This window comes from Loxodonta africana, chromosome 23 (assembly GCF_030014295.1).
Source record: "Loxodonta africana isolate mLoxAfr1 chromosome 23, mLoxAfr1.hap2, whole genome shotgun sequence".
NCBI classification, from domain to species: Eukaryota; Metazoa; Chordata; class Mammalia; order Proboscidea; family Elephantidae; genus Loxodonta; species Loxodonta africana.
In genome coordinates, this window is record NC_087364.1 from 28,923,850 (window position 1) to 28,948,661 (window position 24,812).

Genomic DNA, 24,812 nt, shown 5'->3' on the forward strand with positions numbered 1-24,812 from the left:
GTCTTTAATTATTCCATCTCTCTTAACATGCTCAGCGTAGTAAGTGAATAGTTTTCATGTACTTTTCTTGTTAGTTTTCCCTAATTAGATTATAAGCCCAAGGGTAGGGAGTTCTTTTTCTCAAGTTTCCCCTAGTGCCTAGCAAGTCTTCTGCATACATTGATAGTTTATTTACACTAATATTTACTGACTACTTACTACTTATTTTCATATTAGATCTCTGTGAAACCAAAACATTTTAATCCAAAGCTTCAATAAAAAAGGAGGACTTTCTGTTTTTAATGATGATAAGTCTGATTAAAAACAAATGAACAAAAAAAAAAAATCTGATTATTATAAGAAAAAATAAAAACAAGGAAAGGTATTCAAACAATCCCAAAAAGATCAATTGCTTGACTGGATCAAAACTGATCATGAGCTGGGCATAATCAGATCCTGGTAATAGCAATTCTGGAGAAATTAAGTGGAAAACAGGACAAAACAAAACAGTAAAAGGAATAACCATGAGGTTATATGCTATAAAACTACAATTTTCATTAAAAATTTTTATATCTATTCTGCCAAAAGTACTCTACCAAAAACATAGTAGATAGTATTTAAAATTATTAACAGTACATAGCACAATATACTTTCTCTAAACATATCTGTATAAAATTTATATCAATATAATGGAAATGTAAAAATCTACATAAGATTAACAATTCCCAATGTTGCTGTAAAAGCTTATTAAAATAAGAGAAATTAAAGGGTTTTTCAAATAGCATAAAAGATATTAAAAAAAAAAAAAACAAGTTTCTACTTTTCTAACCAAGGGCCGGGAGGGAGAAAAAAAACTAAAGAAAGCTAAGAGTTGTAGAAGAAATTAACATGAGAGTGATGTTTCATATTTCTATATTCCCCAGAGTTCTAAACATAATACTGGTACATACACTGCACATCAGTAAACGACCACTAACTTAACAGAATGAATAAGTGAATTCATATAAAGTACTGAATAATTCTAGAGAGTCATATTCATTATACTTACATGTCAGCTATAACAAATAAGATAAATTATCTAAACACAATCAATAGTACTAATTACTAATGAAAAATATTTTCCTTTGAATTAATTAGTAAGTTCTTTCTTCAGAGATCCCTGCTTTCAAGGAATAGCTTATGTATACTCAAAGTGCCATACTCAAGTACTTCAGCTGTTTCCAAAAATTAACACTTTCAGCCTTTAAATAATTCTTCCTACGATACAAACTATCTTTTAAAGCAGAATCCCTCAAATAACATTTTCATCACATATTAAGCTAGTAGTTAGGTTTTAAAATACTATCTTCATCAATTAATTCATTGACTTTGCTTACTTAATAACATATAATTCAATCACCCAGTGAATTAATAACTGCATCTAAGTTTTTCAAATAAGATACACATTTGCTATCTGGTAAAGAACTTGGGCACTGTTTCGTAGGATTGCGTGAAGTTTCAGGAAACAATCCAAAGCCTCATCTAGCCGGTTTAGCTTCTTATAGGTAAGGCCTTAAAAAAAAGAAAAAGTTATCAGCATTATCATGGTTAGTAATTTACTCAAAGAAACAGAATGTATCTTGAAATATGTAAATATCCATCCAGAAGAGAAAATGAAGATGAACTGAGAAATTTTGTTTAGAAAGAACAATAGAGGTGGAAGAAGGTTTCCTTGACAGGTACCAAAACATGCTACAAAGCTTCAGTCATTTTAGGAGTGTGATGGTGGGGCGGGAATAGACAAATAAATCAGAAGAACAGAACAGTTTAGAAACTGACTCAGTTATAGAACTTAGTTAATGGGTATGTAAAGCGAGTGGGAAGAAGGGACTAGTCAATAAATGATGCCAGGACAATTGAGTACACACAAATCAAAAACTTTAGTTTCCTATTTCATAAAAATAAATTGAAATTTTATTTTAAAACTAAATAGAAAAAAACAAAGTGTACAAGTATGAAAAGAAAATACAGGGAAATAATTTTATAATCTTGGGGTAAGGGGAAACCCTGGTGGCATAGCGGTTAAGTACTACAACTGCTAACCAAAGGGTCGGCAGTTCGAATCCACCAAGTGCTCCTTGGAAACTCTATGGGGCAGTTCTACTCTGTCCTATAGGGTTGCTATGAGTCAGAATTGACTCAATGGCACTGGGTTTGGTTTGGTTTTGTTTTGGGGTATGGAAAGAATTCTGTCTTAGCTAGTACTGCTGTAACAGAAATACCACAAGTGGATGGCTTTAACAAACAGAAGTTTATTCTCTCACAGTCTAGTAGGCTAGAACTCCAAATTCAGGGCTTCAGCTCTAGGGGAAGGTTTTCTCTGTTGGCTCTGGAGCAAGATCTTCACCATCAATCTTCCCCTGAACTAGGAGCTTCTCCATGCAAGAGCCCCGGGTCCAAAGGATGCGTTCTGCTCCTGGCACTGCTTTCTTGGTGGTATGAGGTCCCCCTGTCTCTCTGCTTGCTTCTCTCTTTTATATCTCAAAAGAGATTGGCTCAAGACATAATCCAATCTTGTAGATTGAGTCCTGCCTCATGAACATAACTGCCACCTCTCTCAACTCATTAACATCATAAAGGTAGGATTTACAACACATAGGAAAATCACATCAGATGACAAAAGAGTAGACAATCACACAGTACTGGGAATCACGGCCTAACAAAATAGGTACACATATTTTTCGGGGACACAATTCAATCCATGACAGCTTCCTAAAGCAATAAACAAATGAAGCCAAAATCTTAAAAATGTCAAATGTGACTATGTAAATACTAAAAATTTCTGTTTAATAAAAGAAGCTATATAGTTAAAAGTTGTGCAATAGACTAGGAAAAAGTATTAAAATTTATAAAGAGAATAAATAAGTACATATTCACGCAAGCAAGTTCCTACTATAAGGCCTTTGCTCTTCTCTTTCCTCTGCCAGAAATGCTCTTTTCCTAGATATATAACAGTCCTTCCCTCGCTTCCTTCAAATATCACTTTAAGTGTCTTCTTTTCAGTGAGGCTTTCCCTGATTTTATCTAAAACTGCTAACTCCTTTGTGCCTCCTCTGCCCCCAACTCTCCCCTATTCTCAAAGGTTGGCAGTCAAGTCTTTTTCACCCTTCGAGAGGAGATAAGAAGAGTCTTCTCTGGAAGGAAAGATAAAATTGACTGATCAGCAGTTCGCTTCCTAAATATATCTGCTGGATCATCCCATAGTGAGCTGCTGGTGCAATAATTTCACTCTTGTACTCTGAGATCCCAATTAGCTCTTTAACTGAAAACTCTTAAATATAAGGAGACAACCAAGGATCCTTAGACATCTGAGTACTGGGTACCTTGCTGATAGTATAAATAAGGTACATGGCACCCCTGTGTGGGTGGGACCATGCAAAAAAGGTATATGAAACCCTAACAAGGGGATTGGTCAGTTTTGCCACCCTGCTAGGCTTAAAAGAGCAGTCAATCCCAGAGCAGAGAAGGTCTCAACACCACCAAGAAAGAAGAGCATTAAGAAGCTCCTGGAACCAGGAGACTGAGAGAGAGAGAGAGCTGTAACACCAAAGATGGCGAGAAATGGTGGCAACAGAAGTAGCAGAGGCAGGAGACTGGCAGGAAAGAGCGTGATGGGCTTCCTCGCCCATGGAGTGAGAAAGCTGAGTACCTTTGGGCAGGAGGCTTGCTGGTGGAGTAGGGTGGAGCTAGGTTTGCTGACCCAGAGAGCTAGAGCTAAGTGCCTTCTGGCCAAGGCCTCCTGGCAGAGTGGGGTGCCTATGGGCACTTATCAGCAGAGCTAAAAGAGCTTTTTAACACTTGCCTGAGCAGGGCAGAGACCAGGCCAAGGGGTTGAGAACCAGAGAGGGGTGTGCCTGTGGCTGAAAAGAGGCTGTCCCGATAGAAGAACTGTATCCTGAGCATTCCTGAACCTGAAATGTAACCTGTTACTTCCCTAATAAACCTCATAATTGTGAGTATTGTCTGTGAGCTGTCTATAGCCATTGCAATGAATTATCCAGCCCACAGAGAGGTAGACAGTGCTGTAGAAGGGATGGTTGGTGTCAGAATTGGTAAAAAGGTTGGAGGGTAAAGGGATGTCTTACCTCCACCTCACAGTAATCAGCCTTGGGCTGATACTGATGGTGATTCTTTCTTCACCTCATGAAGTTACAGGAGGTTAGACACCGCCTCCATGCCATTTTTACAATAACCCAAGAAGTACGAAACAATGCTGCATCAACACGTGTTTGCAATATTACAGAAATATGAACATGAAGGAATTATACCAAATTCAGAAGGGAATCTGACAAGCAAGGAAGGGAATCAGATAGCGGTGACCATATAACTCTTGTAACATTTTATTAAAAACGAAATCTGAAGTAAATATTGCAAAATGTTAACATGAGTTAAATCTGGGTGGTAGGTACATGGGTATTTATTTCTTCTGTGTAATTAAATTGCTCATAATTAAAAACAAAGAAAAGAAGGCTGTTTTTCTTTTCCACTAATTAGTTTGGCAAAAGTTGAAAAGAACGGTAATATCCAGTATTAGCAAAGAATTGGGGAAATCAGTCAGTCTCACATACTATGGTGGAGTTAAGGAACTGGAGAAACCTTTAAAGAGGGCAATATTTATCAAAATGTTACATGTGCATACCTTCCGAATCATTAATTCCATTTAAAACAATCTATAATCTTAGCGGCAGTAGCCTCCTTTTCAATTTTTTGTTAGAAGTTAACTCCTTCTAATAAGCTGGAGCTCTCTGCGCTACTGCTGGTCATCTGCAAAAAGCAATTTTTACCTTGTTTCACTTACCAATATTATAAAGTGCTTCTGTACAAGAAGAATCATTTCTCAGAGCCTCCTTATAGAATTCAGCAGCCTTCTCATAATCACCATTTGCAAAAACTGTATTTCCTTTATTTGTAAGAGCTGATGGATTGTATCTATCAGAGTTCACAGCTAAATCAGCATAGCTGCTGGCTTGTGCAAATTCATTTTCCTAAATAAAGTACAAAATATATACAAATGATTTCAATTGTATCAGCTTTCTATATTTTGTCTTTTCTGATGACTGTTATGAGATTAGATATGATAAACAGACTAAGAACAGATACGATAAACAGGAACAAAATATTTTACATATCTTGGTCTTAAGTTTATTCTACAAAAGATTTTTTAATCAAGCTCATCTAACCCAAGTTTGTTATAATTGACTTCTCCACAGTCTCATGGTTTGGTAAGAACTATATTTATATGGTAAAACTTACTAAAGCTGGAACCTGTGTAAGGTGAAAACCTGTCAATAGAAGGGAAACTCTAATATCATCTTCTAAAATGAGTGAAAGGAAAGTGTTAAGACTGTTTTGTCAACAGCGGAAAATTTGCAAGACACAGAAAAACAATGTAGTCCTGTCAAGTTCCAGCTTTCACGGGCTTCACTGTATGTAGGCAGGTCCATTTTAATGCTCAATTTCATGTCATTATTTACTGCAGCATTGTCCATCCAAAGCCAAAAACACTGAAATATTTATAAAGGCATCACTATCCTTCATGCTCCCTTATCAAATTTGTTCAGTCACATACTAAGTCTTTCCATTTCTAGCAATCAATTGTTTTCTGTCTCTTTCCACTGTCAAATTCTTGGTCCAGGACCTTGCCAGCATTCACCTGCACTTTTTCACGTAACCTATATACCTTTAAGTGTTTTAGCGGTTTGTGCTATGTCAACTTTAACTGCATGGCTCTTTAGAGTTGGCCAAAAGAAGGGCTTCTGTGAGATTTAGCAAAAGTGAAGCAGCAGCGTTACCTCTGAAGGTCTTTTCCCATCAACAGATGCACTAATGCTGAAATGCCCCAGGGGTTCCAGGTTATCTTTACTCACCTATACTTCACTTCCAGCTCTCCTTCCCCACTGTGCTACCCCTGCTGATCAACAGTGACCCAGATTTGGTGCTTGGCTGTGACTCACAGATGAGGCAGCTAAAAGAGGCAACAGCTTTCCACAGGCCTCTCCATGAAGTCCCTCTTTAGTTCCCACCTTGACAGATAGAAAGTGGCTGGCTCTGAGAATGACTGGTAACTCCTCAGATACTGGACCGTCTCAGTTACTGTCTTCTGGACCTTCACTTCCATAGTTCCTTCTGCAACTGTATAAGATTAAATTCCTATATCCTTTCTCCTGTAACACTGATAGGCACTGTTTGCCTCATTAAGCTTTTTTAAAAATTGAGATATAATTCACCCTTTTAAAATGTAAATTCAGTTTTTTAAAAAATAATTTGAGGTAAAATTCACATGACATAAAATTTATCATTTTAAAGTGAATAAATCAGTGGCATGTAGTACATTTACAATGTTGTGCAACCACCACCTCTACCTAGTTCCAAAACATTTCCATCACTCCAAAATACAATGCTTTACCCATTAGGTAGTCATTCCTTATTTCCTCCTTTCCCCAGTCCCTGGCAACCACCAATCTACATTCTGCCTCTATGCATTTATCTATTTTTCATATTTCATATAAACGGAGTCATACAATATGTGATCTTTTGTGTCTGTCTTCTTTCATTTAACAAAATGTTTTGGAGATTCATCCATGTTGTAGCATGGATCAGTATTTCAATCCTTTTTATAAATAAATAGTATTCCATTGTATGTATATACCAAATTTTGTTTATCCATTCACCCACTGATGGGCATTTGGACTGTTTCAACCTTCTAGTTATTGGCAGTAGTGCTGTTATGAACATATGTGTATATGTACATGTTTGGGTACTGTTTACAATTTTTTTGGGTATATACTTTAGAATTGCTGGATCATATGGTATTTTTATGTTTTGCTTTTTGAGTAAGCTCCAGGCTATTTTCCACAGCAGCTGCATCATTTTACATTTCCATCAGCAACATATAAGGGTTCCAGTCTCTTCATATTCTTGTCAACACTTATTTTCCTTTTTTCTGATTTATATTCATCCTAGTCTATTCAAGTCCTTTCCCCATTTTTAAATTGGGTTGTTTGTCTTTTGTTGTTCAGTTATAAGAGTTCTTTATATATTATGGATACTAGACCCTTATCAAATATATGATTTGCAAATATTTTCTCCCATTCTGTAGGTTATCTTTTCATTTTCTTGCTAGTGTCTTTGCTGCGTAAGTTTAATTTTGTGATGTCCTATTTATTTTTTCTTTTGTTGCTCATATTTTTGGTGTCATATCTAAGAATCCATGGAAACCCTGGGAGCGTAGTGGTTAAGTGCTATGGCTGCTAACCAAAGGGTAGGCAGCTCGGATCCACCAGGCGCTCCTTGGAAACTCTATGGGGCAGTTCTACTCTGCCCTATAGGGTCGCTATGAGTTGGAATCGACTCGATGGCACTTGGTTTGGTTGGTTTTTTAGCTAAGAATCCACAGCCAAACCCAAGACTGTGAAGATCCCCTGATGAGTTTTATTGTTTTAGCTCTTAGATTTAGGTCTTTCCTTCATTTTGACTTAATTTTTGTGTATTGTACAAGTCAGGGGTTCAATTTCATTCTTTTGCACGTGGATATCCAGAATATATAAAAAACTTATAACTCAGCAACAAAAAGACAAAGAACCCAGTTTAAAGATGGGGAAAAGACTTGAAAAGACAATTCTACAAAGAAGATTAACAAATGGCCAATAAGCACATAAAAAGATGCTCAACATCATTAGTCATTAGGGAAACATAAACCAAAATCACAATGAAATACCACTTCACACCCACTGTTCTTGTTGTTGTTAGGTTAAAATCCACTACTTTAAGTATGCATGCATCTAGTGTTTCTATAACAGAAATACCACAAGTGGATGGCTTTAACAAAGAGAAATTTATTCTCTCATAGTCTAGGAGGCTAGAAGTCCAAATTCAGGGTGCCAGCTCCAAGGGAAGGCTTTCTGTCTCTGTCGGCTCTAGGGGAAGGTCCTTGTCATCAATCTTCCTCAGTCGAGGAGCTTCTCAGTGCAGGGACCCCAGTCCAAAGGATGTAATATTCTCCTGGCTCTTGTTTCTTGGTGGTATGAGGTCCCTCACGTCTCTCTGCTCACTTCTCTTTTACATGTCAAAAGAGAGTGACTTAAAACATGATCTAATCTCTTAGATTGAGTCCTGCCTCATTAACATAACTGCCTCTAATCCCATGTCATTAACATCACAGAGGTAGGATCTACAACACATACGAAAATCGTATCAGATGACAAAATGGTGGACAATCACACTACACTGGGAATCATGGCCTAGCTAAATTGATACACAGTTTTGGGGGATACAATTCAATCTATAACAGGTGCCATCGAGTCTGCTATGACTCAGTGACCCTATGTATAACAGATTGGAACACTGCCAAGTCATGCGTCATCCTTACAACCATTCTGTGTTTGGGCCCATTACTGCAGCTATTATATCAACCCATCTCTTGAAGGGATCCCTCATTTTTGCTGACTCTCTACCAAACATGATATCCTTTTCTAGTGATTGGTCTTCCCTTATGATGTGTCCAAAGTAAGTAAGACAAAGTCTCGCCATTCTCACTTTTAAGGGGCACTATGGCCATACTTCCTCCAAGACTGATCTGTTCATTTTTCTCTAAGTCCAGGTATATTCAATATTCTTCGCTAACATAACAATTCAATGCATTAACTTGTCTTTGATCTTCCTTCGTCAGTGGCAAGCTTTCATATGCATATGAGGTGACTGAAAAGACCACTGCTTGGGTTAGGCACACCTTAGTCATCAAAGTGGTTATCTTTGCCTTTCAACACTTTAAAGAAGTCTTTTGCATTAGATTTGCCCAGTGCAAGGTGTCATTTGATTTCTTGACTGCTGTTTCCATGGACACTGATTGCCAGGTACAATGAAATCCTTGATAACTTCAATTTCTTCCCCATTTATTATGATGTTGTTTATCAGTCCAGTTGTGAGGATTTCTGTTTTCTCTATGTTGAGGTGTCATCCATACTGAAGGCTGTAGTCTTCGATCTTCATCAGTGAGTGCTTTAAATCATCTTCACTTTCAGCAAGCAAGGTTGTGTCATCTGTATATCTCAGGTTGTTAATAAGCCTTCTTCCAATTTTGATGCTACATTCTTCTTCATACACCCTGGCTTTTCCTGCGTAACTGCTTACTGTACTCACGATTTCCTTTTGGGAAATGTTTCTGAACCAGAAAGAGGCAATGGCTGCATAATATCGTGAATGTACTAAACGTCGCTGAATTGTAAACTTCAAAATCGTTAATTTTATGTCATGTGGATTTCACCTCAATAAAAAAAACAGCACACAATCAATTATTAGTTGTAAAAAAAGAAAACTTACTAAATAATACAGGAATGAAAGGTTGGTTGCAGCAGCACTTTTCACTCTACTGTCTTTCTTTTCAAACATTTTTAAGGTCTCTACAGCCTAGAAATGAAATATACGAAAGTTATTAACATTGTAGTAAGACAGCACTGGAATGGTCCCTTTGAAAAATATAAAAACAATATGGTAAACATTTTACTTATGGTACATACAGTAACCACACATACTTAGACTTTACCCACCCAGACACATGTTTTCATAAGAAAGTAGTTAATTTATAAGTTCTTCCAATTTACATTAAATGCTAATAAGATTCTGTAAATATAAAGTCTATACTTACATACCCACAACAATTTCTTAGCATGGCAATATGTTACTGTCAAAGAAGGAGCTTTACTATTAGATCTGGAATAAGTTATTTACTCTCTCTGAATCTGTTTCCTCCCCTGAGAAATGAAGATACTAATGGCTTCCTTGCAAAACTGCCTTGAGGATTAAACTTGAAAAAAAAAAAAAAAAAAAAGATATAGCATGACCCTTAAGAGATGAAAAAAATCTATCTGCATTTGCACCTATCCTCTCCAATTTTCATCTCATTGACCAAAGGCCAATCCTTGCTTGCTTGTTTTGTATCTTTTCCCTTCTTGCTTTCTCGGGGCATTTCCTCTCTCCTACATCACCAAGCACTCCAAGAATACAAGCTTTTCTGAGTATCCCCAATCCTTTATAAACAAAATGGATTCCCTTTATCCTCACATGCCCTTCAGCTACATCCTCATCTTTCTTCCCTCTTTCACAGCCAGGCTTCTCAAAAGAGTTGTGCCTACTTCCTCACCTGCCATTCACTACTCAAGTTACTTCAATTTGGCTTCCATCCCAACCAGCGCACTGAAACTGCTCCATGCTATCAACTCCAGTAGATACTTTTTTCTGTTTTCATGTTATTCAATCTCTCAGGGGCAATGAACAAATTAAAATACTCTCTCCTAGAAATATCTCTTCTGTTGACTTTTGTGGCACTATATATTTCAAGGTTTTCTTCCTCTCTGGCTTCCTTTTCAGTGTCTTTGGCAGATTTCTCATCTTACCAGATTTCTTACCTCCAAATGTTGGAGTTGACCAGAATTTGATTCTAGACTCCTTTCTCTCCTCATACTTTCCTTACGTAGTCTTATACATGACTTTAAATACCATATACATGCTGAAAGATCCCACTTTTTAAAATCTTTAGCCCAAACCTCTCCTCTGAGCTACATATTTGTTGATCAAAATGCCTTTTGATATCACAATCCAAATACAGATATTAAAATCCACTACTTTAATATTTAAGTATGCATGCAATAAAGGACAAATGACTTTGGCTTCTACACTAAGAACAAGTCAATAATTCCATTCGTCACCATAATTCTACAAATTAGAACTATAAATTAAAAAGATGTTAAAATAACAGGGAAGACAGCTTGAGGTGGTAAGAACACTGGATTAGAAGTTGTCTCTTGTTTCAAAGTCATAAAGAATTAATATTAAACAATAAACTTTCGTGATGTTTTCTTTATAAAATAGGTTGGGTATAATCAACTCTTAACATCCCTTCTAGTGCTAACATTCCAATCTTTTATATAGAATATGCATATTAATAAGCATATTTAAATTTTACAAAACCAAATAAAAAAATATTAACATTCATTCACAATACTTGTGCCATATTTTCATAATGGTTGAAAACAAATGTTGTAAAGTATATGCATTGTTATATTTCTAAGAAGCAAGTTTTTTCACTGGCAATATAGTAATTTGAAAAAATAAAAGCCATAAAATGTATTTTGGTGGTACAAAAGGCAAGCTATTACAAAAATTGGCCCCAATTTATCTAATATTTTAGAAGAGGGCTATATTGTATGCTGCAGGGTAGAGAGTAATGGCATGAGGATCAAGACACCTGGTTCAAATTTCTACTGTAATTAAATAGCAGAATTACTTGACATCAACTAAAATTAAATTTGTAATTATAATCCCAAAGCTGGCTGATCCTCATCACAGCCCAAACTCAGATGATTCCCTCTCCTATTGAACAACCGTACCCTCAATATACAAGCTTGTTGAAGGTAAGGCAAATGTCTCATGCATGACTGCACCTCTCCCAACACTGGAGTTCTTTGAATGGGTGCTCATCTCATAGAATATTTGTTAAATGCTAAATTTACTAGGTCTATTTATGAAACTAGTTTTATTTTATTTTTTTTTATTTATGAAACTAGAGTTTATGGCTACAAACACATCATACATTTCCAGTTCTATGGAATTCTGTAAAGAACCAACTGAAGAAAAAGAATCAATTGAAGAAGAAATGCTCCTCCTGTTTGGACACTTGAAACTTAAAAATCTTTTCTTACAAAGTTAATCTGTAAATATATTACACCAAGCTTAAAGTTAGGTCAAATATTTTAAAATAAAGTTATTCATTTCTGTATTGCCATTTTCATGAAATTATTTCATTTTTCATATTTTCTGTTTCCATATTTTTATTCCATTTTATTCTTTTAATTCTTATTCCATTTCTAAAACAGTCACTGAAAATTTTAAACTGAGAGGAAAACTCACCTAGAAATTCAATATTCCATTAGCATGTAAGCTCCCTGAGGGCACGGATATTTATGTGTTTTCCTCACTGATCAAAAGAAAAACCAAACCCAGTGCAGAAGAGTTGATTAGGACTCATAGCAACCCTACACGACTGACAGAGCTAGAAAACTGCCTGGCACATCATGCTCAGTAAGTTTTCTAAAGGAGCATTTTCCTTTCACAGAAAGAAAAAAAATCCAGAATTTAATTTCACTTGAATTTTTAAAACTCTCTGCATGGACTGAATTATGTCCCCCCCAACAAAAGGTGTGTATCAGTTGGGCTGGGCCATGATTTCCAGTATTGTGTGGTTGTCCTCCATTTTCTGATTGTAATTTTATGTTAAACAGGATTAGGGTGGGATTTTAACACCCTTTTTTTTTTTTTACCCAGGTCACATTCCTGATCCAACTTAAACGGAGTTTCCCTGGGGTGTGGCCTGCACCACCTTCTATCTCTTGAGATAAAAATGAAAGGGAAAGTAGCAGAGAGACAGGGGGACATCATACCACCAAGAAAGCAACACGGGGGCAGAGCACGACCTCTGGGCCCAGTGTCCCTGCACCTGAGAAGCTCCTTGACCAGGGGAAGATTGAGGACAAGAACCTTCTTCCACAGCCAACAGAGACAGAAAGTCTTCCCCTGGAGCCCACATCCTGAATTTGGACTTTTAGCCTACTTTACTGTGAGGAAATAAATTTCTCTGTGGTAAAGACATCCACTTGTGGTATTTCTGTTACACCAGCACTAGATGACTAAGACAATCTCCTTTCCCTATTTATTTCCCCATTTCAACTTTTGTAAAGTTTCAAGGTATTTTAAAATGATTAATCATTGCAAAAGTTCATCAACATCTTAAAAATCCTTATTACCAAGATGAAAAATTTATTTTAGATATTAATGTTATTTCAAAGTTATGAATATAGTTCTAATAAATACATGCAGCATAGATAAAAAAATTAATAGAGAGGAAAAAGTAAAAAGGTAAGAAGAAATAAAACTTATGTTTGGTAACTATCATTTACAGGGAGCAGCTATATAAAACCTCCATCTATGTTTTCACAAGTTCTCCAGGTGATTATGATACACATTAAAATTTGAGAGCCACTGGAATAGAATAAATGGTTAAAAGCTCAGACCCTACGGGGTTAAATCCTGACTCTGCCATATAATAATTCTGTGACCTTGGGCAATATACTGATTCTAGCTATGCCGATGGTAAGTGGGTACAGAGTCAATATCAACTGTGATGATAAAATGATGTAATAATGTATTTAAAACAGGACCTGGCACAAAGTAAAAGCACTCAGTAAATGTTGTTGTTGTTGTTAGGTGCCGTCAAGTCGGTTCCGGCTCATAGCGACCCTATGCACAACAGAACGAAACACTGCCCGGTCCTGTGCCATCCTTACAATCGTTTTGCTTGAGCTCATTGTTGCAGCCACCGTGTCAATCCACCTCTTTGAGGGTCTTCCTCTTCTCTGCTCATTCTGTACTCTGCCAAGCATGATATCCTTCTCCAGGTAATGATCCCTCCTGACGACATGTGAGACGCAGTCTCGCCATCCTTGCCTCTAAGGAGCATTCTGGCCGTACTTCTTCCAAGACAGATTTGTTTGTTCTTTGGGCAGTCCATGGTATATTCAATATTCTTCGTCAACACCACAATTCAAAGGCATCAACTCTTCTTCGGTCTTCCTTATTCATTGTCCAGCTTTCACATGCATATGATGTGATTGAAAATGCCATGCCTTGGGTCAGGCGCACCTTAGTCTTAAGGGTGACACCTTTGCTCTTCAACACTTTGAAGAGGTCCTTTGCAGCACATTTGCCCAATGCAACGCACCTTTTGATTTTTTGACTGCTGCTTCCATGGCTGTTGATTGTGGATCCAAGTAAAATGAAATCCTTGACAACTTCAATCTTTTCTCCGTTTATCATGATGTTGCTCATTGGTCCAGTTGTGAGGATTTTTGTTTTCTTTATGTTGAGGTGTAATCCATACTGAAGGCTGTGGTCTTTGATCTTCATTAGTAAGTGCTTTAAGTCCTCTTCACTTTCAGCAAGCAAGGTTGTGTCATCTGCATAATGCAGGTTGTTAATAATTCTTCCTCCAATCCTGATGCCCTGTTCTTCTTCATATAGTCCAGCTTCTTGGATTATTTGCTCAGCATAAAGATTAAAAAGGTATGGTGAAAGAATACAACCCTGACGCACACCTTTCCTGACTTTAAACCAATCAGTATCCCCTTGTTCTGTCCGAACAACTGCCTCTTGATCTATGTAAAGGTTCCTCATGAGCACAATTAAGTGTTCTGGAATTCCCATTCTTTGCAGTGTTATCCATAGTTTTTTATGATCCACAGAGTCGAATGCCTTTGCATAGTCAATAAAACACAGGTAAACATCCTTCTGGTATTCTCTGCTTTCAGCCAGGCTCCATCTGACATCAGCAATGATATCCTTGGTTCACGTTCTCTTCTGAAACCAGTCTGAATTTGTGGCAGTTCCCTGTTGATATACGGCTGCAGTCATTTTTGAATGATCTTCAGCAAAATTTTGCTTGTGTGTGATATTAATGATATTGTTCTATAATTTCCACATTTGGTTGGATCACCTTTCTTGGGAATAGGCATAAATATGGATCTCTTCCAGTCAGTTGGCCAGGAAGCTGTCTTCCATATTTCTTGGCATAGACAAGTGAGCTCCTCCAGCGCTGCATCTGTTTATTGAAACATCTCAATTGATATTCCATCAATTCCTGGAGCCTTGTTTTTCACTAATGCCTTCAGAGCAGCTTGGACTTCCTTCTTCAGTACCATTGGTTCCTGATCATATGCCACCTCTTGAAATGGTTGAATATCGACTAATTCTTTTTGGTATAAAGACTCTGTATATTCCTTCCATCTTCTTTTGATGCTTCCTGCGTCGTTTAATATTTTCCCCACGGAATCCTCTACTACTGCAACTCGAGGCTTGAATTTTTTTTCCTCAAGTCTTTCAGCTTGAGAAACACCGAGCGTGTTCTTCCCTTTTGGTTTTCCATCTCCAGCTCGTTGCACATGACATTACAATACTTTGTCTTCTGCAGAAGCCCTCTGAAATCTTCTGTTCAGTTCTTTTACTTCATCAATTCTTCCTTTTGCTTTAGCTGCTTGACGCTCAAGAGCAAGTTTCAGAGTCTCCTCTGACATCCATCTAGATCTTTTCTTTCCTGTCTTTTCAGCGACCTCTTGCCTTCTTCACAGATGATGTCATTCCACAAATCCTGTGGTCCTCGGTCATTAGTGTTCAATGCATCAAATCTGTTCTTCAGATGGTCTCTAAATTCAGGTGGGATACACTCAAGGTCATATTTTGGCTCTCGTGGACTTGCTCTGATTTTCTTCAGTTTCAGCTTGAACTTGCATAGGAGCAACTGATGGTCTGTTCCACAGTCGGCCCCTGGCCTTGTTCTGACTGATGATTTTGAGCTTTTCCATCGTCTCTTTCCACAGATGTAGTCAACGTGATTTCTGTGTGTTCCATCTGACGAGGTCCATGTGTATGGTCGCCGTTTATGTTGGTGAAAGAAGGTATTTGCATTGAAGAAGTTGTTGGTTTTGCAAAATTCTATTATTCGATCTCCCGCATTGTTTCTATCACCAAGGCCTATTTTCCAACTACTGATCCTTCTTCGTTTCCAACTTTCACATTCCAGTCACCAGTAATTATCAATGCATCTTGATTGCATGTTTGATCAATTTCAGACTGCAGCAGCTGATAAAAAACTTCTATTTCTTCATTTTTGGCCCGAGTGGTTGGTGCGTAAACTTAAATAATAGTCATATTAGCTGGTCTTCCATGTACGCGTATAGGTATCATCCTATCACTGACAACGTTGTACTTCAGAACAGATATTGAAACGTTCTTTTTCACGATGAATTCAACACCATTCCTCTTCGAGTTGTCATTCACAGCATAGTAGACTATATGACTGTCTGAAAATGGCCAACACCAGTACATTTCAGCTCACTAATGCCTAGGATAGCGATGTTTATGCATTCCATTTTTTTTAAAAATAATTTTTATTGTGCTTTTAGTGTAAGTTTACAAATCAAGTCAGTCTCTCGCACAAAAACCCATGTACACCTTGATACACACTCCCAATTACTCTCCCCCAATGAGACAGCCTGCTCCCTCCCTCCACTCTCTCTTTTCTTGTCCTTTTCGCCAGCTTCTAACCCCCTCCAACCTGCCAACATAGTCTCAAGTGTCCACCTCCTGATCCAAGAAGCTCACTCCTCACCAGCATCCCTCTCCAACCCATTGTTGAGTCCAATCCACGTCTGAAGAGTTGGCTTCAGGAATGGTTCCTGTCCTGGGGCAACAGAAGGTCTGGGGGCCATGACCACCAGGGTCCTTCCAGTCTCAGTCAGACCATTAAGTCTGGTTTTATGAGAATGTGGGGTCTGCATCCCACTGCTCTCCTGCTCCCTCAGGGGTTCCCTGTTGTGTTCCCTGTCAGGGAAGTCATCGGTTGTAGCCGGGCACCATCTAGTGCTTCTGGTCTCAGGAGGATGTACTCGCTGGTTCATGTGGCCCTTTCTGTCTCTTGGGCTCGTAATCACCTTGTGTTCTTGGTGTTCTTCCTTCTCTGTTGATCCAGGTGGACCCAATCGATGCATCTTAGGTGGCTGCTTGCTATCGTTTAAGAACCCAGACGCCACTCTTCAAAGTATGATGCAGAATGCTTTGTTAATAGATTTTATTATGCCAATTGACTTAGATGTCCCCTGAAACCATGGTCCCCAGACCCCTGCCCCTGCTATGCTGGCCTTCGAAGCATTCAGTTTATTCAGGAAACTTCTCTGCTTTTGGTTTAGTCCAATTGTGCTGACCTCCCCTGTACTGTGTGCTGTCTTTCCCTTCACCTAAAGTAGTTATCTACTATTTAAGTAGTGAATAACCCTCTCCCACCCTCCCTCCCTCGCCCCCCCAACCACAAAAGAATGTTTTCTTCTCAGTTTAAACTATTTCTAAAGTTCTTATAATAGTGGTCTTATACAATATTTGTTCTTTTGCAATTGACTAATTTCACTGAGCATAATGCCTTCCAGGTTCCTCCATATTATGAAATATTGCACAGATTCCTCACTGTTCTTTATCGATGCGTAGTATTCCATTTTGTGAACATACCGTAATTTATTTATCCATGCATCCACTGATGGGCACCTTGGTTGCTTCCATCTTTTTCCTTTTGTAAACAGTGCTGCAATAAACATGGGTGTGCATATATCTGTTCGTGTAAAGGCTCTTATTTCTCTAGAATATATTCTAAGGAGTGGGATTGCTGGATAGTATGGTAATTCTATTTCTAGCTTTTTAAGGAAGTGCCAAATCGATTTCCGAAGTGGCTGTACCATTTGACATTCCCACCAGCAGTGCAGAAGTGTTCCAATCTCTCCACAGCCTCTCCAACATTTATTATTTTGTGTTTTTTGGATTAATGCCAGCCTTGTTGGAGTGAGATGAAATCTCATTGTAGTTTTGATCTGCATTTCTCTAATGGCTAATGATTATGAACATTTCCTCATATATCTGTTAGCTACCTGAATGTCTTCTTTAGTGAAGTGTCTATTCATATCTTTTGCCCATTTTTTAATTGTTTTGTCTTTTTGCAGTTGAGTTTCTGCAGAATCCTGTAGATTTTAGAGATCAGGTGCTAATTAGAAATGTTATAGCTAAAAACTTTTTCCCAGTCTGTAGGTAGTCTTTTTCCTCTTTTGGTGAAGTCTTTGGATAAGCATAGGTGTTTGATTTTTAGGAGCTCCCAGTTACCTAGCTTTTCTTCTACGTTCTTTATGATGTTTTCTATACTATTTATGCCATGTATTACTGCTCTTAATGTTGTCCCTATTTTTTCTTCCATGATCTTTATTGTTTTAGATTTGATATTCAGGTCTTTCATCCATTTTGAGTTAGTTTTTATGCATGGAGTGAGGTATGGGTCTTGTTTCATTTTTTTGCAGATGGATAATCAGTTATGCCAGCACCTTTTGTTAAAAAGAATGTCTTTTCCCCATTGAACTGTTTTGCGGCCTTTGTCAAACATCAACTGCTCTTATGTGCATGGATTTATGTCTGTATTCTCAATTCTGTTCCATTGGTCCATGTATCTGTTGTTGTACCAGTACCAGGCTGTTTTGACTACTGTGGCGGTATAATAGGTTTTAAAATCAGGTAAAGTAAGGCCTCCTACTTTGTTCTTCTTTTTCAGTAAAGCTTTATTTATCTGGGGCCTCTTTCCCTTCCATGTGAAATCTGTGATTTGTTTCTCTATCTCATTAAAGAATGTCCTTGGGATTTGGATCAGAATTGCATTAAATGTGTAGATCGCTTTTGGTACAATAGACATTTTTATAATGTTAAGTCTTCCTATCCACAAGCAAGGTATGTTCTTCCACTTATGTTAAGTCTCTTGGTTTCTTGCAGAAGTGTAGTGTAGTTTTCTTTGTATAAGTCTTTTACATCTCTGGTAAGATTTATTCCTAAGTATTTTATCTTCTTGGGGTTACTGTAAATGGCATTGATTTGGTGATTTCCTCTTCGATGTTCTTTTCGTTGGTGTAGAGGAATCCAATTGATTTTTGTATGTTGATCTTGTATTCCAATACTCTGCTGAACTCTTCTATTAGTTTCAGTAGTTTTCTGGAGGATTCCCTAGGGTTTTCTGTGTATAAGATCATGTCATCTGCAAATACAGATACTTTTACTTCTTTCTTGCCAATCTGGATGCCCTTTATTTCTTTATCTAGCCTAACTGCTCTAGATAGGACTTCCAGCACAATGTTGAATAAGAGTGGTGATAAAGGGCATCCTTGTCTGGTTCCCGATCTCAATGGGAATGTTTTCAGGCTCTCTCCATTTAGGGTGATGTTGGCTGTTGGCTTTGTATAAATGCCCTTTATTATGTTGAGAAATTTTCCTTCTATTCCTATTTTGCTGAGAGTTTTTATCATGAACAAGTGCTGTACTTTGTGAAATGCCTTTTCTGCATCAATTGATAGAATCATGTGATTCTTGTCTTTTGTTTTATTTATGTGATGATTACATTGATTGTTTTTCTAATGTTGAACCATTCCTGCACACCTGGTATGAATCCCACTTGCTCATGGTGAATTATTTTTTTGATATGTTGTTGAATTCTATTGGCTAGCATTTTGTTGAGGGTTTTTGCATCTACATTCATGAGGGATATAGGTCTATAATTTTCTTTTCTGGTGGTATGTTTACCTGGTTTTGGCATCAGGGATGGTGGCTTCATAGAATGAATTTGGTAGTATTCCATCCTTTTCTACGCTCTGAAATACGTTTAGTAGTAGCGGTGTTAACTCTTCTGTGAAAGTTTGGTAGAACTCTGCAGTGAAGCCGTCCGGACCAGGGCTTTTTGTTTTTGGGAGTTTTTTGATTACCTTTTCAATTTCTTGTTTTGTTATGGGCCTATTTAGTTGTTCTACCTCTGTTAATTTGTTTTTCAATTTCTTCTTTTGTTATGGGTCTATTTAGTTGTTCTGTTTCTGTTAGTTTAGGTAGTTAGTGTGTTCCTAGGAATTCATCCATTTTTTCTAGGTTTTCAAATTTATTTGAGTATAGTTTTTCATAGTAATCTGATATGATTCTTTTAATTTCAGTTGGGTCTGTTGTAATATCACCCCTCTCATTTCTTATTCGGGTTATTTGCTTCGTCTCCTGTTTTTCTTTTGTCATTTTGGCCAATGATTTATCAATTTTGTTGAGTTTTTCAAAAAACCAGCTTTTGGTCTTGTTAATTCTTTCAATAGTTTTTCTGTTTTGTATTTCATTTAGTTCAGCTCTAATTTTTATTATTTGTTTTCTTCTGGTGCCTGTAGGTTTCTTTTGTTGCTCTCCTTGTATTTGTTCAAGTTGTAGGGATAGTTCTTTGATTTTGGCCCTTTCTTCTTTTTGAATGTGTTCATTTATTGATATAAATTGGCCTCTGAGCACCGTTTTTGTTGTGTCCCAAAGGTTCTGATAGGAAGTATTTTCATTCTCATTGGATGCTGTGAATTTCTTTATTCCATCCTTAATGTCTTCTATAATCCAGTCTTTTTTGAGCAGGGTATTGTTCAGTTTCCAAGTGTTTGATTACTTTTTTCTGCTTTTCCTGTTATTGATTTCCACTTTTACGGCCTTATGGTCAGAGAAGATGCTTTGTAATATTTCAATGTTTTGGATTCTGCTAAATCTTGATGTATAACCTAATATGTGGTCTGTTCTAGAGAATTTTCCATGTGCACTAGAAAAAAAAATAGTTGGGTGCTGTTGCGGGGGAGTGTTGTGTATATGTCTACATGGTCAAGTTTGTTGACTGTGGCATTTAGATCTTCCGTGTCTTTACTGAGCTTCTTTCTGGATGTCCTGTCATTCATCGAAAGTGGTGTGTTGAAGTCTCCTATTATTATTGTGGAGCTGTGTATCTCACTTTTCAGTGCTGATAGACTTTGTTTTATGTATCTTGCAGCCCTGTCATTGGGTGCATAAATATTTAATATGGTTATATCTTCTTGGTGTATTGTTCCTTTAATCATTATATAGTGTCCTTCCTTATCCTTTCTGATGGATTTAACTTTAAAGTCTATTTCGTCAGAAATTAATATTGCCACTTCTGATCTTTTTTGATTGTTGTTTGCTTGATATTTTTTTTTTCCATCCTTTGTGTATTAGTTTGTTTGTATCTCTAAGTCGAAGGTGTGTCTCTTGTAGGCAGCATATAGACGGATCTTGTTTTTTAATCCATTCTGCCACTCTCTGTCTTTTTATTGGTGCATTTAATCCATTTACACTCAGGGTAATTATGGATAGGTATGAATTTAGTGTTATCATTTTGATATGTTTTTTTGTGTGTTGACAGCTTCTTTTTCCCATTTGATTTCATGTGCTGAGCAGGTTTTCTTCATATATTGTCCTTTCCTCATATTTGTTGTTGTTGATTTTGTTTCTGCTGAGTCTGTATTTTTCCCTTGTATTTTATTTTGATGAGTAGGATGGTTTGTCTCCTTTGTGGTTACCTTATTATCTACCCTTATTTTTCTAAATTTATAACTAACTGTATTTCTTTGTATCGCTGTATCTTCCTCTCCATATGGAAGGTCTATGATTATTGGTCTTCCTTGTAGGCGTATGGATATTATCCTATCAGTGACAGAGTTGTACTTCAGGATAGATCTTGAAACATTCTTTTTCACGATGAATGCAACACCATTCTTCTTCGAGTTGTCATTCCCAACATAGTAGACTATATGATTGTCCGATTCAGAATGGCCAATACCAGTCCATTTCAGCTCACTAATTCCTAGGATACCGATGTTTATATGTTCCATTTCATTTTTGACGATTTCCAATTTTCCTAGTTTCATACTTCCTACATTCCAGGTTCCGATTATTAATGGATATTTGCAGCTGTTTCTTCTCATTCAGTCGTGCCACATGAGCAAATGAAGGTCCCGAAAGCTTTACTCCACCCACGTCATTAAGGTCGACCGTACTTTGAGGAGGCAGCTCTTCCCCAGTCATCTTTTGAGTGCCTTCTAACCTGGGGGGCTCATCTTCCAGCAGTATATCAAACAATGTTCCACTGCTATTCATAAGGTTTTCACTGGCTAATGCTTTTCAGAAGTAGACTGCCGGGTCCTTCTTCCTAGTCTGTCTTAGTCTGGAAGGTCAGCTGAAACCTGTCCTCCATGGGTGACCCTGCCAGTATCTAATACCGGTGGCATAGCTTCCAGCATCACAACAACACACAAACCCCTACAGTACGACAAATTGACAGACACGTGGGGGCAGTAAATTTTAGGTATTATTATTATTACTTCTACTATTAACAGGTACTCAAATGAGATAAATAAAGCAGAGGGGTTATAAAAAATTATAATAGTGTTCAAAAAGTGCTATAAAAACATAGGAGAAAGTAACTATTCCAGAGAAAGTCAAGGAATGCTTCCTGAGAAGAGAACATTTCAAATGTATGCCTTAAAAGACAAACAGGAGTTTATCTGTCAGAATAATAAAAGAACATTCTAGATAAAGGAAATAGCATGCACAATGTTCACAGGCAAGCTTATAATTCGGGAAAAGTTCAGTGTGTCTGGAGTCTAAGACTGGAGAAGAGCACAAGGGTAGTGGATCAGTATATTCAAGAAAAACAGACGACAAGATGAGAATTTCATTTAGAAATTCCAGAACTAAAAAATACAGTAACTGAAATTAAGAACGTAAAAGATGGGTTTACCAGCAGATTAGATACAGTTGAACAGAGGACTGGTGCCTAGAAGAACAGTCAGTTGTAAAACCACTTAGCAAGTCTGAGATAATCCTAACCAAACAGGAAATGTGAAATGGTGGGCAGACACCTGCATGAAAGGTGCTAGTACTCCACTTAGAAATTACCAAGTAATGTCATGGGGAAAAAGTGTAGAGAAAAGGAAATGGAGTTTCTTTCCTTTAAAATATATTTATTGAACAGAAAATATTCCACTTCTTGGTGCTTCCTGCTCCTAGAAAGCAGCTGTATCGAAGCATAAGTCCTGGTTAGGTTTTATAATGGTTGTCAACCTCTACTACTACTCAAAATACTGGGCAAATTGTGTCTGTGCACTGTGTAGTGCTTGAACTCTAAGGAGGTACTTCAAATGAAATACCACTAAGCATGCTAACTCAATTTTTGAAGGGTAAAAGATTCTAAAACACTAGATTCCATATACTTTGTTTAGAATATGGGCAAATTGTTTTTCTATTAAAGGGTTTTTGATGACTTCAAAGAAAACCATTAGAAGTTTCTAAGTTAGTTGTTTATAATTCTACTAAGTAAACTCTGGAAGAGAAAGCCCTAAACATCAAAACTTTACTATTGAGATTTTCTTTCTTTCTTACTTTCTTGGAAATGTCTTCAGTAAAACTACCTAAAAGGTCCCTGAACTAATCTAAAAAATTATTTCTGGTTTTACTGCTCATTCCGTAGAAGCTACCTCATTGATTCTTTATACGTCCTGCACAGCTATTAAGGTAAAAATCATTGCTGTTTTGATTTTCTAAGTTTTATAAGATACATTTCACTTTGAATAAGAATTGAAATCTTTTTATCTTCACTTTTAGATTGTGCCACAATAAATATGTTACTTAAAAAATATAAGGCACTTGAGTAGGTATAACTTATACCCATTAAGCTCTTTGAGGGAAAGTATAGAGGAAAAGAAAGCTATTCTCTAATATTTATGACATCTGTTAAGCAGAATATAAAAAACTAACAAAACCACTGAATACTACAGGAGTTTATATCATTCCTTTTATAACTAGCCATTCATATTATAGCCAAGGACATGTGTTGAATTTTTTAATTTTTAGATTTACTATTTTGTGGCTCATTAATAACTTCACAGCTATTTAACACCAAATACAGTTTACCCCAACATAGTTACTATGGAGCCAAACACTATATAAACTTCAGTGCAATCCAATGCTTTACTTAAAAGACTTATCAGAGGTATTTGGAACTTAAAAGACTCATTTAAAAACACTTGTCAGAATAAAAACATATTTCATATTTTAAGTTTCTAAGCCATAAACTATTCTAAAAGGCTATTAAGTATTTTTAACAAAAGGAACACTCAGGTATTTTTTGTTCAGATTTTTGTTTTTCAAATATGCCACTTTCATAATTGTTGTTTACATGTTCGATGAATGCATAACCAACATACCTGTTTTCAAACCTAAAATAGTATAAATCAACTTATTTATAAATGAAACTAATAACAAACATACACTTAGTGTCAAAACTAAATTTAGTTATAAATGACAAAACATAAACACTTAGTTTTTTTTTCCTCAAACCACTAGGAAAACAGATACATCCTCCACTTTGGCTTTCTTCCCTGGCTGATGCCACCTAGCCACTGGCTTCACTTTTCTGAGTCTGTGTCCCTAATGCCATCACTAGCCTCCCAGACCAAACTACTTCATTTCATCCATCTTCTGCTTTTTGGCAAAGCTCTCTACTACAAAGGTAAGTACCAAATGATACCATCATCACAAAAAACTATGAGATTTTAGCATGTTTTCTCAAAGAAGTATTAACTACAGAATTATGTCCTTATACAAGAAGGCATGAATTTTTTCTTTTACCTTGAATTATAAATAAAATGGTCTCCATAAAATGATCAACCCAATTCTTTTTAATCTAATAGTGTTCCTTTCGAATAAGATTCTATTATACTCACCTGGTCATACTTACAATATACAGACAAAAGAAACAAAGTAAAAGCAGAAATGTTGAAAAGAAAGCAGAAATGGCATTTTAAAAACATGAGTAAACCTAACTGATAACTAAAAACTTAGGGACTAGAAGATATTTTGAAGGAGAACAACTAGGAAAGCAGCAAACAATAAGATTTGGTTTAAATGAGTTTTAATAAGGAATATGTCCATTATTTCTTAATGGACACAAGTTTTAATACATGAACAATGGCAATGTATTGTGAGATCGTGCTAAAAAGAATTTAAAAATAAAATGTCAAAAGAAAATCGACAAATATGTTTTTTTCTGTTTTGTCATCTATAACAGTACTTTTCTCTCTCTCTCTGTCTCACACACACCCATACACACCCACAAATGTTTTTTGGTCCACAGAACACTTTAGCAAGTTAATAAAGACCAATTTGTCTCACTCCACTTCCACTGAAAAAGCATTACAACAGAGTGACAGAGTTATCAGTGATATTTTTAGAGACCAAGAGTGTGATGATCAAATGACAAAACAGATATAAAGAGACTTTGAAAAGTGCTTTATAAATGCCAAAACATTAAGTGCAGT

General features: G+C 36.8%; 1 protein-coding gene across 13 annotated transcripts in view; it reads right to left on the reverse strand.

Moving 5' to 3' along the window:
• Window positions 1-24,812, reverse strand: part of IFT88 (intraflagellar transport 88) — a 253,201-nt gene that overhangs the window by 84,907 nt on the left and 143,482 nt on the right. For all 13 annotated transcript variants that reach the window (XR_010319117.1, XM_064275365.1, XM_064275374.1 and 10 more), the window contains 3 exons: window positions 9,337-9,423; window positions 4,817-5,003; window positions 1,422-1,530 (listed from right to left, as the gene is read on the reverse strand). Coding sequence is in view for 12 of the 13 variants with exons in the window: in XM_064275365.1 (XP_064131435.1) it covers window positions 1,422-1,530; window positions 4,817-5,003; window positions 9,337-9,423 (383 nt within the window). In the remaining variant the exon portion in view is untranslated. The remainder of the gene's footprint in view (window positions 1-1,421; window positions 1,531-4,816; window positions 5,004-9,336; window positions 9,424-24,812) is intronic.